Below are 14,929 nucleotides of genomic sequence, written 5' to 3' on the forward strand. Positions count from 1 at the left end.
TTGTGCTCCCATCTCCTCACAAAGTGCAGAGAATAGCCGCGCTTTCAGGGCTCTTGTTTTGATTAAATTGACCACATCAACAACATCAGTCATGCGACAAACATCACATTTTCTACCTGCCACACGGGATGACGTTGAGCGTTGCGTGCGCTAAATCACAATATCGCGTCAGTCGCGGCGTAGATCACATACTGATGCAAATGTGTTTGATTACGTTGTTATGAAGCAAAGCCAGTTTCGTGATGCGTGACGCAGTTCTGGAGACTACCTGCGAGTGGCGCTGTGCCACAGAGCGCCGAACGAGGTGACACGAACAGAGCGTCGTGCCGTCTGCGTTTCCCAAACGCTGCAGCTCGTAGGCAGCGTCGTCTTCCCCCGCTTCCCCCCATCCACACTGTCGCACAGCCATGGCGGACAGCGCAAGCGAGAGTGATACCGACGGAGCGGGGAGCAGCTCGGCCACCCCGATGTCCTCCTCCTCTGCGTCCAATTCGAGCAAGCCGAGCATAGTCATCTCACAGTTTCGCCTGGAAGAGCTGACGAACCGACTGGCCTCGCTACAGCAGGAGAATAAAGTGCTGAAAATTGAGCTGGAGACGTTCAAACTCAAATGCAAAGCCCTGCAGGAGGAGAATCGGGACCTCCGCAAAGCTAGCGTCACCATTGTGAGTAATGTTAGCGTGTTAGCCGCCGAGCTAGGTGGCTACACTCACACGCCACTCGCATTACTGCATATGTCACTGTGTTAGCTGCGTCCAGTGTTGTGTGGGAAGTGGTAACTAGTAAATGTGCGCACATTTAGTGCGCCGTGTGTAAATGGTATCCCTCTTTGCGACACAATAGTCTGGTGTTGTGCTAGCTGGGCTACTTAGCTCCACCACCGTAAGCTAGTTTGGTACGTTGCACCTTTAGCCACCGTTTTGCTGCACACTAGCAGCTAGTTGGCTTTGTTTTGCTGCTCGCATATGGCTAAACGGTAGCACGGCGCATAACGCCAAGTCTGAATGTTGTTTTAACATGCAAGTGGCCACTTTGCCAAGTCGACGCACCCAGTTGCTGGTGCTTTGGCGAGCCGTTCGCCTTGTGCTAGGCATTGTCACCACGCTACGAGCACTTAGGTACTTAGGTTGGGGCACTGAGTGAAAATTAATAGCGCAGCAGCGTTGGCAGGGACTGATGCGTCATATGTCATTATGCATGGTCAACGAAGTCCATCTTTATAAAAAAATGTGAAACCGATCTGACGGATGGATGGGGAAGTATGTAGGCCAAACTTAACGAGCTAGCCGAAACGGCCCGACTCGCGTCAGATGGTCAGCCACAGTGCACCTTGTCCACTCTGTAAATATGCAGAGCTTAACTAGCTGTTTGGTTCCCGTTCTCTCCCCCACCCCACCTCACCACCTCATTGTTCTCGTCTAACTCAAATAAAAAGGGAGGAGAAAAAAAAAATCCCTGGGTTGCAAAATAGAGTTTGGCTTTGAGGTCATTGAGAAGAATGAGAACCCGAGACCGGGGGTAACAAGGACAGAGCTCCCATTGCACTGTAATGTTAGCTGCTGTAGCTGGCTCAACACATTTCCTCAGTGCCCTGATGTTCTGCTCCTGCCCTCACTGTCAGTCACTCATTACTGCAACAACAAAAAAAAAAATCACTTGATAGGGCGATCTCTGCTTCCTCTTTGGCTGACACACTCCCCTGCAGTTGTTTTTGGCCGATTGGCTTCCCCCTGCGTGCAGCACAATTTAATCAGGACAAAAGCATAAACCAGACAGTTTGATGTGCCAGACTTTCAAGATTCTGCTTTGCTCACGTTTGCCTTTGCCCGCTGTCGTCGCCACCCGCCCCCCAACCTCCTCTTTTTTTTCTGCCCACTGCAGCAAGCCAGAGCCGAACAAGAGGAGGAATTCATCAGCAACACCTTGTTTAAGAAGATCCAGGCCCTCCAGAAGGAGAAGGAAACGTTGGCGGTCAACTATGAAAAGGAGGAGGAATTTCTCACTAATGAGCTGTCAAGGAAACTCATGCAGGTGAGTGAAACAGTGACGATTTCGTTTGCAACGCTTCTCACGTCTCTAATCGTTGCCACTTTGATGCAAATCCAAGGTTTCCTTTCTGCTCAAATAAGCAGCAGCATTGCAAAATATCTTCACTGTGCAACCACAGTGTCAGTTTTGACACGCCCCACTTTTTTTTTTTTTTCTTCTGTCGTGGTGCACAGTGGGCTGAGCTTTATCGTCAGTCAAATTAGCTGTTGCTTGAAGCCCAGCACGGCGCAGAAATTACTTGAGTGCAGCCGCCCTACGAATCCAGAGGACTTAAATGACTCCCTTCCTCCCGTCTGCCGTTTATTTGCACCGTTTCCTTTTTTTCCACATTTTATCTGCAGAGTGCTCGTAACGTGCACACTCTCACACTGTCGATGGCTAGCTGCAGGCTGACTAATGGTTTGTTGATGTGTGAGGAGTTGGGGAAACTGCATGGAACAGATGCAGTTGGCTCTAAAGACCCTGCTTAAGGTCCTACAGATGGACTCGTTTGGGCTTTTTCTTATCTCGCCGTCTTAGTTAACACAAAACAGACCTGCTTTTTCTTCTGCCGGAAGACCCGCTATTGATAAATGGCCTTTGTGCGCGCACGTGTGCCCGCCCATGCGTGCACAAATGCACACGTATGTATCGTTGTCTAACTGAGAATTAAATTAAGAAAATGTGTTTATTTGTTTCAGCGGCGTAATAAATGCTGCCGTGCTGATGCACTCTTTTTCAGAGGATCCGTTACCCCTCAGTAAAATGTACGAACTGCTCGTCCCTCCTCCACCCCCCCACCCCATGTTACACAATCTCTGTTTTCTGTTCTCATTCCTGATATCTTTGCGTCAATCAATATGACCTCGCCTTCCTGGAGGCAACTTAATCAAATGCTCAGCCTCAGTTTTGGGTATTGATCTATGAAGGAAAAAGTCACATAGTGTTTCACAGATCCAGGCTTGTTTGCTATCAACTGGCTTTACAGACAAAAAAAATGTTTTAGTTGCTATCATTTTTGCTTATGTGATTTGTGTGTCTTGCACTAACGCTTCACGTCGTCTCAAATTCTAAAACTGTGCAGTCAAAGATGCAGAAGCGGGACTGCATCTTATCCAAACTTCTTATAATAATCAACCTGTCTAAAAAGAAAATTATGTGTACAACATTAAATATCCAATAACTACAAGTGATGCTCTTTCTGTTTATTCTAGTAGAAATGGTGAGACGTGGGTCATTAGTTTGCCACTTCCTTCAATGGGGTTTTCTCCATCTCCTCATAAATAATCTGAAAAGATTTCCAGCCACGCCCTGTCTCCGTATTATGGGCTGTCACATTTGGCTTCTTTGCGTGCCAGATGGTTACGTCTGCATGGCTTCTTGTTCTGGGAAGTTAAAAAAATCTGTTATAACACCGGCTTCCTGTTTTGCTGGACTCTCTGTGTCAAACCAAATGATCTGACGCCAGTGTATTAGTTCATAGTGGTCATCAAATAGTTTTCATGTGACTCACCAGGAGCCTTTTCTTGTGCTTCCCCCCCCACCCTTTCCCCCACAACTCTCATTTTATCCGCTTTCTGTCTGTCCTCCATCCTTCTCCCAACCGCTGCAGCTCCAACATGAAAAGGCAGAGTTGGAGCAGCATCTGGAGCAGGAGCAGGAGTTCCAGGTCAACAAGCTCATGAAGAAAATCAAGAAAATGGAGAATGAAACCATCTCAAAGCAGCTGACACTGGAACAGGTACGCTCGATCCTGCTGGATTGCTGCGAAATGCCCCCCCCAAAAAAGAGAAAAGAAACACAATTTATTTTATTTCCCCCTGCAAGGCATGAGCTTTGAATTTTTCTGTGGTCTGTGGCCTGGTCAGGCATGTTTGAGCCTCACCATATTTATCATTCTCATGTTCTGTTGACAAGATATTTCTTTGGTTGATCCCCCCGCTGCTGGTCGTCTCACCGCATGATCATTCCTACGTACATTCGTGCAGAATTCCACACAGGCCGAAGTCCAAATGAAATTCTTTGCCCGGTGTAAATGATTCAGTTTCCTTGTCTGGAAATGTGGCATTAAACCAGCCGACCAAGCAACCAGTCTTATAAACGTACAGGAGCAATGTGACTCAGTTTGCACTCTTAAGTCTTCACTAGTCTTCACTTAAGAGATGTGAGTATAGTTTCATATCATCACGTTTGTTTAAAAAAGCAAAAAAAAAAAAAAAGATTCCTTGGCTTCATAATTGCCATGCAGTGAGTGACAGACATGTATTTGGCTGAGAACGATGCAGAAAAATTCCTGTGAATCCAAATTATATTGCGCATGTCGGGGCAGAGAGGGATCGAAGCTAATTTCACTTCTGCAATAAAACCTGATGCTCGCAACGAGAACCTTCTTTATTGTTTAAATGTTTTTCCTTTCGGCGCTCTTTCAAAACTCCTAACGAGCTCATAATGTTTGCTAAGAGTCCACTGTAAAGATTGCAGCCCTGCAAGGACGACGGAAAACCTGACAGAGACCTCCGGCTTTGCAGTGCGCCGCACTCACACACAAAGGCTTTTCACTGATGTTTGTGTGTCGCTCGCTCTGACGTCCCTCTCGCTCTTCACCTTTTGTTCCTCAGCTGAGGCGGGAGAAGATCGACCTTGAGAATACATTAGAGCAGGAGCAAGAAGCCCTGGTCAACAGACTGTGGAAACGCATGGACAAACTGGAGGCTGAGAAAAGGTTGGTCATGAGTCAGAGGTGTTGCGTAACGATGTTCTTCAGAGGTTCTTGTCGTTCGGTAAATTCCCTGAATGACTAATACGCCCATTTGTGTTTGGATCGGGCAGCAGGTGCCGAGCTCGCTGTGGCTCTTTCATTGCTGTTGACACAATCTGTTGACAAGGTATTTTGTTTTCACGCCAGAATCCTCCAGGAGAAGTTGGACCAACCAGTTTCGGCTCCTCCCTCCCCAAGAGATGTATCCATGGAGATAGACTCACCGGAGAACATGATGCGGCATATCCGCTTCCTGAAGAATGAGGTGGAGAGGCTGAAGAAAAGCCTGCGCACCACTGAGCTGCAGCGTAAGTGCCTCTTGTAACTCCCCCCACATCCCCACACCCCTACTGCGAGGAGGAGTCAGCCTCCCTGAAGGGTTGATTAAAGATGTGATCGATAGATGTGCACTGTAAGAGGCGGACCTATCACACTCAGCCACTCGCGTTGTTTTTCCAAGACTTTAAAGTGCAGCGTCTGACTCACAAGCACACACTCGGGGCCTCACTGGGTCACGTCACACCTAAAGGTACATCAGGGCAAAAAAAAGAAAAAAGAAAAAGAAGTATTAAAGTGTCAAAAATGTTCTTCTAACACTTAATTTTCCACTTGTAGTGATGTGAGTGTGACTCGTGGTTTAAAGGATGTGTAGATGCAAATGTAAGTGCAAATTTTCCATCATGAATATCTCTAGAATGGTTCCCAACCAGTCGTCAAGAGTAGGTGGGGTCTGAGCTAACCATCTCCTGCTAATGGTCTGTTTACTTTGCCACCAGAAGCAATCACAATGACTTTATCTCTTGCCAAGATTTCAACAAAGCAATGTGACGTAAATACAAGGCCAGAAAAAAATTCTGAGGTATTTGGGTGTTAAAAACTGAGCTTAATGAAACTCAATATCCCTCCAGAATGCTTTCAGTTTAGGGCAGTCCCAAAAGGATGTGGTTGTGGTTAGCTACCATCCATTCACATTGCCTCCAGCATGGCATATTTGTGCCTTTGTATTTCTCTTGATGCCTGTTGCTCCTTTATTCTTGTCCCTACTGTTTCTTTATGGGGGATGAACAATCGTTTTGAAACTACAAGGCTGAATTAAGTTGAATTTTGTCAATAAATTGTAATTTTATTTAACCAAATTGCTGCTTTCACCACTCACAAAGGACATTGTGTGTTTTTTCATTTGTTTGTTCAGCTCGTTCATAAGGTGTCATGGAGGAATTAAATAATCCTCCACCAGCAGCTCCTCCTGTCCTCCATCACACAGTTTATTTTTTAAACACTAGAGGGAGCTGTCGATCTCCCTGTAACTCTTGTTCTGAGAAGCGGCTCAATCAGCTGGTTAGGTCACTGACTGTGTCATTCCATTTTTTCATCATTGACTCTCTTCAACCTTTTATGTTTGTTTGTCCAACCCTGCAATCAAATCAAACCTTTTCCCTTTTTTTTCCTGCCTCCAGACACAGAGAAGCGTGCCCAGTACATCGAAGAGGAGCGACAGATGAGGGAGGAGAACATCCGGCTGCAGAGAAAGCTCCAGAGGGAGATGGAGCGCAGGGAGGCCTTGTGCAGACAACTGTCTGAGAGTGAATCCAGCCTGGAGATGGACGATGAGAGGTAGAGGACTATAATCAAAGCAAAGCATTGCCTGTAGCTGCGTTTCCGTTAACCCCAGAATTGCGCCAAACGTAAATATCGCAATATTATAATATAATATATAACCGTTTGTGACAGCAAGCAAACAAAAGCAAACAAAATTCTCGCCAATCTCGTGGGATGAGATTTTACAAGAATTACGGCTTGTGTGCTTCACACCATTCAATGGAAACACCTTCAAGTCGCAACTGTCCTTTGTCAAAATCTTTGGAATATTGCTTTTATTTTGCGAAAAACTATAACGGAACTGCAATTTGAAGGTTTCATATACGGCAAAGCTCTCTTCTCTCGGCCTGTTCGTGATTTGCCTGGAGCCATGGAGCAAAGTCTGTCCTTTACTTCCTGTGACGCGCTGCTTTCCAGTAGACTTGAAATGGAACTAACGGTGTCGTATTGGTTTCATCCTTCTAGATACTTCAACGAGATGTCCGCGCAGGGCCTGCGCGCCAGAACTGTGTCCAGCCCCATCCCCTACACCCCCTCCCCCAGCTCCAGCCGGCCCATCTCACCTGGTGAGTGCCTTTATGGCGGAAATAGATCCCCTGTCCTAGTCTGATCCACCAGCGGCGCTGAGCTCCCAGCGGCGTCACTGATGTACAGCTGTGATAACGGCAGAAGCCTGAAGCTTTACAACCGGCCTTATCGCCACAATATGAGCTGCAAGATATCAAATGTAGAACAAACACTGGCTGGTAGTCATGTGTCAAAGGTTGGGGAAACCTTGGGTCCTGCCTCCTTAACATACAACTCGGCGCTACTGGACCCCATATATGTGATAAGCACGCAATACACTTTCCCTTTATAGTTCAATTTAGTGAATGCTGATTATTGTTTAGAAACAATAATCACCTTCAGTTACGAAGCTGGCAGAGGAAACAGAATGACAATAAATGAGTTTTGCCTTCTTCGTGTCTCTTAAGATATTCCTGCTTCAAAATGATTGATTATGTGTATATACAACTTTATAATTGTTTGACGTGAGTCACAGGGGAGAGTAATGGAGGCTAAAAAACAACGAGCGAAAGTTAAACAAGTCAAAGTTTGTGTTTAGTGTGATGCAACAAGCATTCTTGCACCACATGTTGGATTTTTTAGCTCCCATAAAAGAAGGAATTCTGCTTAACAATGTGTGAAATTGCCACAGATGGAAGTTGAAGTGCTCACTGCGTTTGCAGGTCTCTCATACGGCAGCCACACGGTCGGCTTCACCCCCCCAGCCACGCTGTCCAGAGCTGCTATCTCCCACTACAACACCCCCGCCCTGCACGTCCACGGAGGCTCCTCTCACGCCGTCGCGGTAAGCACACAGACGCAGACGTCAATTGCGAGAAGTTTTACGCGTGCAACTCGCTGCCTGATGGGAGCGATTCTCAGACAGATGTTAAATGTGATTTATAATTCATCGCGGAGGTCCCCGTCGTACAGTTTGGCAGCTAATAATTTAAATTTTATGCGAGTACTGACTCAATATAATTGATAGAAGCTCTGCTTCTCTCAGTCCATTTCTTAGCAGGTCACTTGTTTTCTTTTCTGTGTTTCGTTAAGTTTGCTTCTTTAATTTTTTTTTTGAATTTCAAAATAAAACAATTTAAGAAATAAAGAAGGAAACATGAACGAGTGAATAGTGCAGTGCCACCTGACGTAATCCAGACGGGGGTGTGGACTTTTTGCTGACCTTAAATTTGCGATGGGTTTGATAAAGTTGTTGCGTCACAGCTTATCGCTCATCAATCCTGGTGAGGTGTCTGATTATCCGGTTGAGGTCCCAAAGTCCCCTTGGTTATTGCTTTATTTCCTCAATAACAAAGTCATAACTGAGCTCCACACACCTTGTTCTCCTCACGTAAGTCCTTCTTGTAAACTAATAAACTTCTTGTTATTACCATGGCAATTTTATTTTTGCCTGCCCTAAAAAAATTTTTTTTTAAAACCATCTATGGTTTATTTTTTCTTTCACATCACATCACTGAAGGATATCAAGTTGTGCAGTTGTCGACCGCTAGCTTCTCTATCAGCCTATTTTACCCACAGTGTCTCGCTCTCGTGTTAGCAGGGCTGTATTTTGTTTTATTTTTTAATGCTGTCCGTTTTCTCCCGAGTCTTTTGCTGTTGCCCTGAAACTTGCAAAACTTAAATGTCAGCCAAAACAAAGTGGACCCTCAAGCATCTGTCGCCATTGTGTTGCTTCAAGTCATTTAGAAGCAATATTTGTAAATAAATTGGTGCTGAGTGTTCACCAGAAGTTCAAATATTTGCATTTTTCAACGGCCGTCTCACTTTTTAACGTTGGTACATTCAGTCACTGTTTATGTAAAAAAAACAAAAAAAACATTTTTCATCTCTCTTTGAGTTTCATTCGTAACCCTTGACTGAAATGAAAGGGATTAAATATACACAACCAGTCAAAAGTCTGGACACACTATCTAATGCTATGGGGTTTTTTTTGACTGGCAATATCTCATCAGACGATCAAATTTTTCTAATGCGTTTTCTATAATTGGAGATAAACAGCATCGGCCCAGTTACCCACTGACCAGTGGCTGGATCTGATGACATCTAATGTGAATGAAAATACACAGTTACCTTTTCAGTTTGTATTTTCTGAAAAGTCTCAAATCAAATCAGATTGCTTTTTGTTTCTTTCATTCTTCTTTTGGTTAAAAAAAAAAACTAAAAAAGTCTTTCACGTCTCCCCTCTCTTCCTCTCCCAAGCAGAGGCCCTCGCCGAGGAGAAGCACCAGCCCCGACAAGTTCAAGCGCCCAACCCCCCCGCCCTCCCCGAACACGCACTCAGGGGCCCTGCAGGCGCAGCCTCCGCTCCCGCCACCAGCGCAGCCCATGGTCCAGTCGCTGTCCTCCCCGGCGGCCATGTCGCAGCACGCAGCAGCACAGCAGCATCAGCAGCAGCACCCCCCCTCCCAGCCTTAACGCAGCGCGTCGCTCTCGTGTCTCTCGTGCACACCCCCCTGCGCGTGCGCTCACTCAACGCCACGACGCTACCGCTAAAAAAGAAAAAAAAATCAACCAACAGCAGCTTCCATCATTACCGGCTCTGGAAGACGAGTTTTCTCCACTCGCGACCAACTCAACGAAAACGGAAAAATGGCTTTGAAAACAGAAAAAAGTCCCGCAAGGGGGAAAGGTCGGAGGTCGGCGGCCTCGGCTATGCCAAATCCACACTTGGCGTCAACTGCTTTTAAAAACAAAAAGGAATGGACGGACTGAGAAAAAAATGCTTTTTTCTTTTTCTTTTTTTTTCTTTTTTTTTGGGCGATTGGGGGGGGGGGGGGGGGGCAATTTGTAGGCCAATTATTTGTTCCTCCTTTTTGTCTTGTACATGTTATTTTTTATTTTATTTTTATTTTTTTTCTTGGCTTATGGGACTTTAGCTGGTTTGGAAATGTTGCGGCGCTTCTGAGATAGCACAAACAGCACATACAGAATGATGTTTTTTTTTTTTTTTTTTTTTTTTTTTTGTCGTTTGGTTTTTCTCCTCGGCGGCGTCCCCCGATTGGGCTCGGATGTTTTGGATCAATGGATGGATGTACGGCTGGAGAACTGCCGCCGCCGCCGTCGGCGGATGTGCTCGGTTCTCCCCACGCCTATAATGACACTCGATTGCAGTAATAATCGTCACCCTCCTGCTCACCACGCACCCCCCAGGCCCCTCCCCCTCCCTAACTCTATGTCTGAGGTGTAAAGAAAAGGAAGAAGAAAAAAGAACAAACCACCCACCACTCCCACCCCTGCCTGAGCTCTGATTGGCCGAAACAGACGGCGTCACTCACACAATCACACACACACACACACACACACACACACACACATGGGGCGAGTGCGCTTGGAATTCCTCCATCACAGGGATTTGATTGATTGATTGATTGATCAACAAGCTTGTTCCTCAGTTCTTTTACGACGCTGTTTAAATGAACTGGCGACAAGGAAAAAAAGAAAGAAAGGAAAATGAAGCAGCACGGATGGAGGATGGACACTGGTACATAAACCACAGATAAATGTCGCCTTCTGAGGTGTTTAAAACTTGTAGTCTGAGGTGTTACAACTTAGTCATGTACTCAGTCTCTGCTCTGCTCTCGTTTCTCTCACTCTCGCTCTCTCTCTCTCTCTCTCCCTCTCTCTCTCTCTGGTGTATTTCTGAAAAGCTTCTATCATCCTCGTGGATATTCTTCATCAGAAAAGGATAAAAAAAAAATCCATACTGCTCTTTACACTAAATATACATACTGCTAAAACATTCGAGATGAATGGTACTGTTCAACTAAATTTCTATGTATGATTAAAGCTCTCGAGATGACAGACTTGTGCTTCTGTGGAGATTGTGGCTTCAGTTGTGTTGCAACTGAAATTGATCAAGAAAAAAAATGTATACATATAAATATATGTATAGATTTATAATATGTATATAAATATATGTATACATATATAACACTGTAACAGTGCACCTGGCTGGCCTGGTATTGGACCGTGAAAATATGGTGTAGCGGTGTTAATATGAGAGGGTGCTGGGCAGGCAACCAAAGCTACAGTCTTATACTATTCCAGTTGGGGGCGCTGTGCTAGTGGCAGCAATGCTTTTTCCCTTATTACGAGTCACTGAATCCCGAAAATCATTTTTGACACTCGTTTTAAGATGGATAAACTGCAGTGATTTTGTTTTATTTTTGAATTTCTCTCGGTTAGAAACTGGAACCGCTGCCCTGCGAGCAAAACAAACTTCGGTCCGATCCGTCAACTCCTCTGCTGTGCACCCGGACGCTTCACGAGTCACCGCAAAGTTGCTTGATGTGCATTTTTCCTCTGTTTCTTTCGCTTCCCAGCAGAGCGCCGAGTCACACATGTTTAAGTCTCCCCAGCGACCACGTGAATGCTGAATCAGATTCAATCAAGCGACAGACAAACATTACAAATGCCGAGACCTAAATACCAAACTAGTCGTTAGCTAAGCCCTGACATTTCTCATTTCAAAGAAAAACTGCTTTGTGTGCAAAGACGCTCTCCCACCAAATCCACCGGCGCCCCCCTTTTTTTTTTTTTTGTTCTAACCTCGACTGGTTTTGACCTGTTCCGACTGGCTTAATATCGGTGTGTCTTTCCTGAAACACACTATTATCACAACTAGTGGTGCGTATGTGTGTGTGTGTGTGTGTGTGTGTGTTGGGGGGCCGGCAGCGGAGGGATGACAACCTACGAGAGACGTCCCTGGGTTCTCTGCAGGTAACTTCAGATCGTCCACTCACACACGGCCGGTTCAAACTGGCCCGAGAAGCAAAACACGTTCCCATCGTTACGGCTGCATAAGAGCGTCCGTGTGTCCTGAGACTGACTGCGTGTTCTGAAAGCTCATCCTGTGTTGTTTTTTTTTTTTGTTTTTTTTTGCACCACCTAGCAGCGTTCCCTCTCACTGCGGAGCCCAGCAACCTGAACTAATCCAAGCAGGAATCTGGACCCGAGGCTCAAGGCGCCCACGTTGCTTTCGCCCAGCATGTTCTTTGACCTCCGCAGCATTTACGGAGCCGGGCGACCCAACCGGGGAGACATTTATCCAGACCGAGGGGGCCGGCTCCGCGTCTCCGCACCCGCAAAGCTGCTTACGGAATGGAACAGCGGGGCGCCGCTTCTCAGGTGTTGCACAAGCAGAGAGCCAAGAGTTCAACATGCGCGAACACGTTTGTTTTGTTTTCAAACAAGCGTTATCCTGACCAATGACAGCGTTAGCATGTGTTGCCGTATTGCTTGTTGTCACATCCAGCAGCATCACTTGAACTTTGCCATGGAGGCCAAGTTGGCGAAGATGAAGCCTGGCTAGCCTGGTGTTGGACCGTGTAAATGTGGTGCAGTGGTGTTTTTATGAGAGGCTGCTGGGCAGGCAACCAGAATTCTGCAGTTCTTTACCAGGCCAGTTGGAGGCGTCGTGCTAGCGGCAGGGATGTTGTTCTCCTTGTTGCAAGTCGCTGAATCCTGAAGGTAATTTTTGAAATTCTGGGAAAACAGTGGTGGTCAGTATTTGTTTATTTATTCTTTGGCCAAATTAACGGCAACATGGCCGCAAAAACAAATTGTATTCAGTTAAACTTCCTTGTGCTGCTGCAGAGCCGTGTATAGTTCAACGTTCATAAATCTGACCACAAAGGCCCAAAAAAGTCTTTGCGTCAAATAATCTTGTCTCGACCATACTGTCTGATAATATAGTGTTGATTAGTAGGGATGCAGAGTCTTAATGTGAGCCAACTGGCAGGTTCTACTGCAGTGCCAGAGAGAAAGGGAGCTATTTTCAGCTGACAATCTTTTCTGTTTTTTTTTTTTTCTTTTACCAGTTCCCAAAAAAAACAACGATGGAACCGTGTTCAATCATGTATTCAAACATCGTGTCAGTGGAAACAGTTGAGCGGGAAAACCTCAGCAAAGCCGTGAACACACAGGCTGTCATGCATGACATTTCTCATGTTTACAGTAGCTGGATCAGTCTGGGCAGAGCACCACCTGAAAGACAGGAAGCAAGGAAATCCTTTGTGTATTTACTGTTTTTTTTTGTTTGTTTTTTTTAAATCTCCATCAATCTTTTGTTTTTGAAACAAAACTCTAGGCCTGGATTTTCAATTGTCTGCCTGCAATTTCGTACTCTTCCTTGCGCCACATTAACCCTTCGAGGCGCTGGTTGGCTGAGGTCTAAAATCAGAACTCAATACACTGTTTACATAGGCACAACTCCAAATCTCTAGATCATCAGATTTGAAAACCTCACACCTAAGGCCTCTTCTGAATCAGGTCAGTGGTGTCTCCTGTACGTACAGGAAATGCATGTTTCAGCTTGAATCCAAACTGGTCACCATTTATTCCTCCCTCAAGCCGCTGTTAATTAATATTCCTATTTTTTTTTTTTAAGCCTAATTTAGACTTTAAATAGCAATAATGCCACCAAACCCAAAATGGAAGTGACTTTATTTCTCAGTCGTACAGGAAAAAAAAAAAAAAAATCAGAAACCTGTCAATCAAGAGAATGACTTGTACGAGCGAGTGAAATCCAGCACCAGCAGTGATCACCTGGGCAGTTGATGGCTCGCAGCGTTGCGTATCACTGCTTTTTTTTCTGTTATTCAAGCTGCCCTCCCTGGAAAAAAAAAAAAAGCCTTCGGATATCCTTGAAGGCAGGTTACATCAGCAGTCCGGAGAGACACACCTGACAGTCCCTCCTCCTCCTCCCTGCCCCTTTGTTTTATTGCGGCGAGGGGGATTACTGCACCTAAATCTTTTTTCCCAGCAGCGGCCCTCGGTTATGGGAAGAAAGGTATTGAAATTCCTGAAGACTTTTGGGTTCATTCGATGTGAAAAGCCGCGTTTGCCCTCTCGTCCGCTCCCCTGCTCCACGTCCTTTCATCTTCACGGCTCCGCTTTCCCCTGACTTCTCGCTGCTGGTCCCTTCTGCTCAGCTTATTCTTATTGTACTGACTTGTTCCATCAGACTCTGACCTGAGGTTATGGGTGTGATCACATGCTGATTCTTCTTTCTTTTTTCCGCCCTCACTGTGCTCCCATGCCTCCTAGGAGTCCCCTTGGCTGCTCTTGTTTTACATTGGCTTTATCGATCATTATTTTTAGTCGATTTATGGAGATTAGCAGATTTTTTCCTAATATCTTGATATTTGAGCTGCCAAATTCATTGAAAATGTAATATTTTGAATGCAGCGCCCCCAGCTGGCCGGTCTGGCTGACCTGCTGAACTTGTCTTTACCCACCTGCCTTGACAGTGTCTTCCTTTGTCTGTTTGACATCTCTGCCATTGGGGGAAAAAAACCAAACCCTTCCATATGTAAGAACTATAAAATCTTACATTGACAAATCTGTTTGTCAACATTTACGTTATCATGATTGTCTGTCCAGGAAATGGACAGACGGTGTCACACGGCCCTCTGACCATATGGGGCTATTTTTAACACCCTGGCAGAGTGTTCCAGGACCTGACACGCTCTTTGTGTCCACAACTGTCACGTGGCAAACGTCCCAAAATTATAAAATAAATAATAATAAAAACCAACAACAGCAACAGACAGTTGAATGAAGCCAACGTTATAAGTTGATCTATAAGTTGAATTCTCCAAGCAGGCAAACCGCAGTCGGGTTCTACTGGTTCTTACCAGCCTGTAAGCATTATGGGATACATTAGTCCCGGGAAAATCCACTAATGAATAATATATAAATTATAAATGCATATATACTATTTACAAAAATCTTCATAATATTCACTGTTTTACTTGAACTAATTTCAGTCGCCTGTTGTTGTTCTTCCCTATTTCAAACGTGTTTCTGCGCATGCTCCCCCGCTTCACTTTTCAAAACAATATATTGAAAAAAAAAAAAAAAAATAGAAAGAAGACAAAGAAGAAAAAAAAAAACGGTAGTGATTTCAAAAGACTCGGTGCGCGGACGCAGACGCCGCTTGCGGCCGTCGTTGCGTTCCAGGCGCGCAAAGAGGAA

General features: G+C 45.3%; 1 protein-coding gene across 2 annotated transcripts; it reads left to right on the forward strand.

Moving 5' to 3' along the window:
• Positions 1-292: 292 nt before the first annotated feature.
• Positions 293-10,751, forward strand: LOC142896558 (coiled-coil domain-containing protein 6-like). 2 transcript variants are annotated; one of them, XM_076038278.1, is made up of 9 exons: positions 293-665; positions 1,882-2,031; positions 3,641-3,769; positions 4,647-4,750; positions 4,934-5,094; positions 6,244-6,400; positions 6,851-6,951; positions 7,615-7,736; positions 9,152-10,751. In XM_076038278.1, the coding sequence occupies exons 1-9, from the start codon at positions 408-410 to the stop codon at positions 9,365-9,367; spliced, it is 1,398 nt and encodes a 465-aa protein (XP_075894393.1). In that variant the 5' UTR covers positions 293-407; the 3' UTR covers positions 9,368-10,751. The 2 variants fall into 2 exon arrangements, with proteins under 2 accessions (XP_075894393.1, XP_075894394.1); XM_076038279.1 differs by having other exon boundaries at positions 294-665; positions 9,155-9,534.
• The last annotated feature ends 4,178 nt before the right edge of the window (positions 10,752-14,929 follow it).

The sequence above is a fragment of the Nelusetta ayraudi genome, unplaced genomic scaffold (genome assembly GCF_046127955.1).
Source record: "Nelusetta ayraudi isolate G7.1 ecotype Tasmania unplaced genomic scaffold, CSIRO-AGI_Nayr_v1 ptg000056l, whole genome shotgun sequence".
NCBI lineage: Eukaryota > Metazoa > Chordata > Actinopteri > Tetraodontiformes > Monacanthidae > Nelusetta > Nelusetta ayraudi.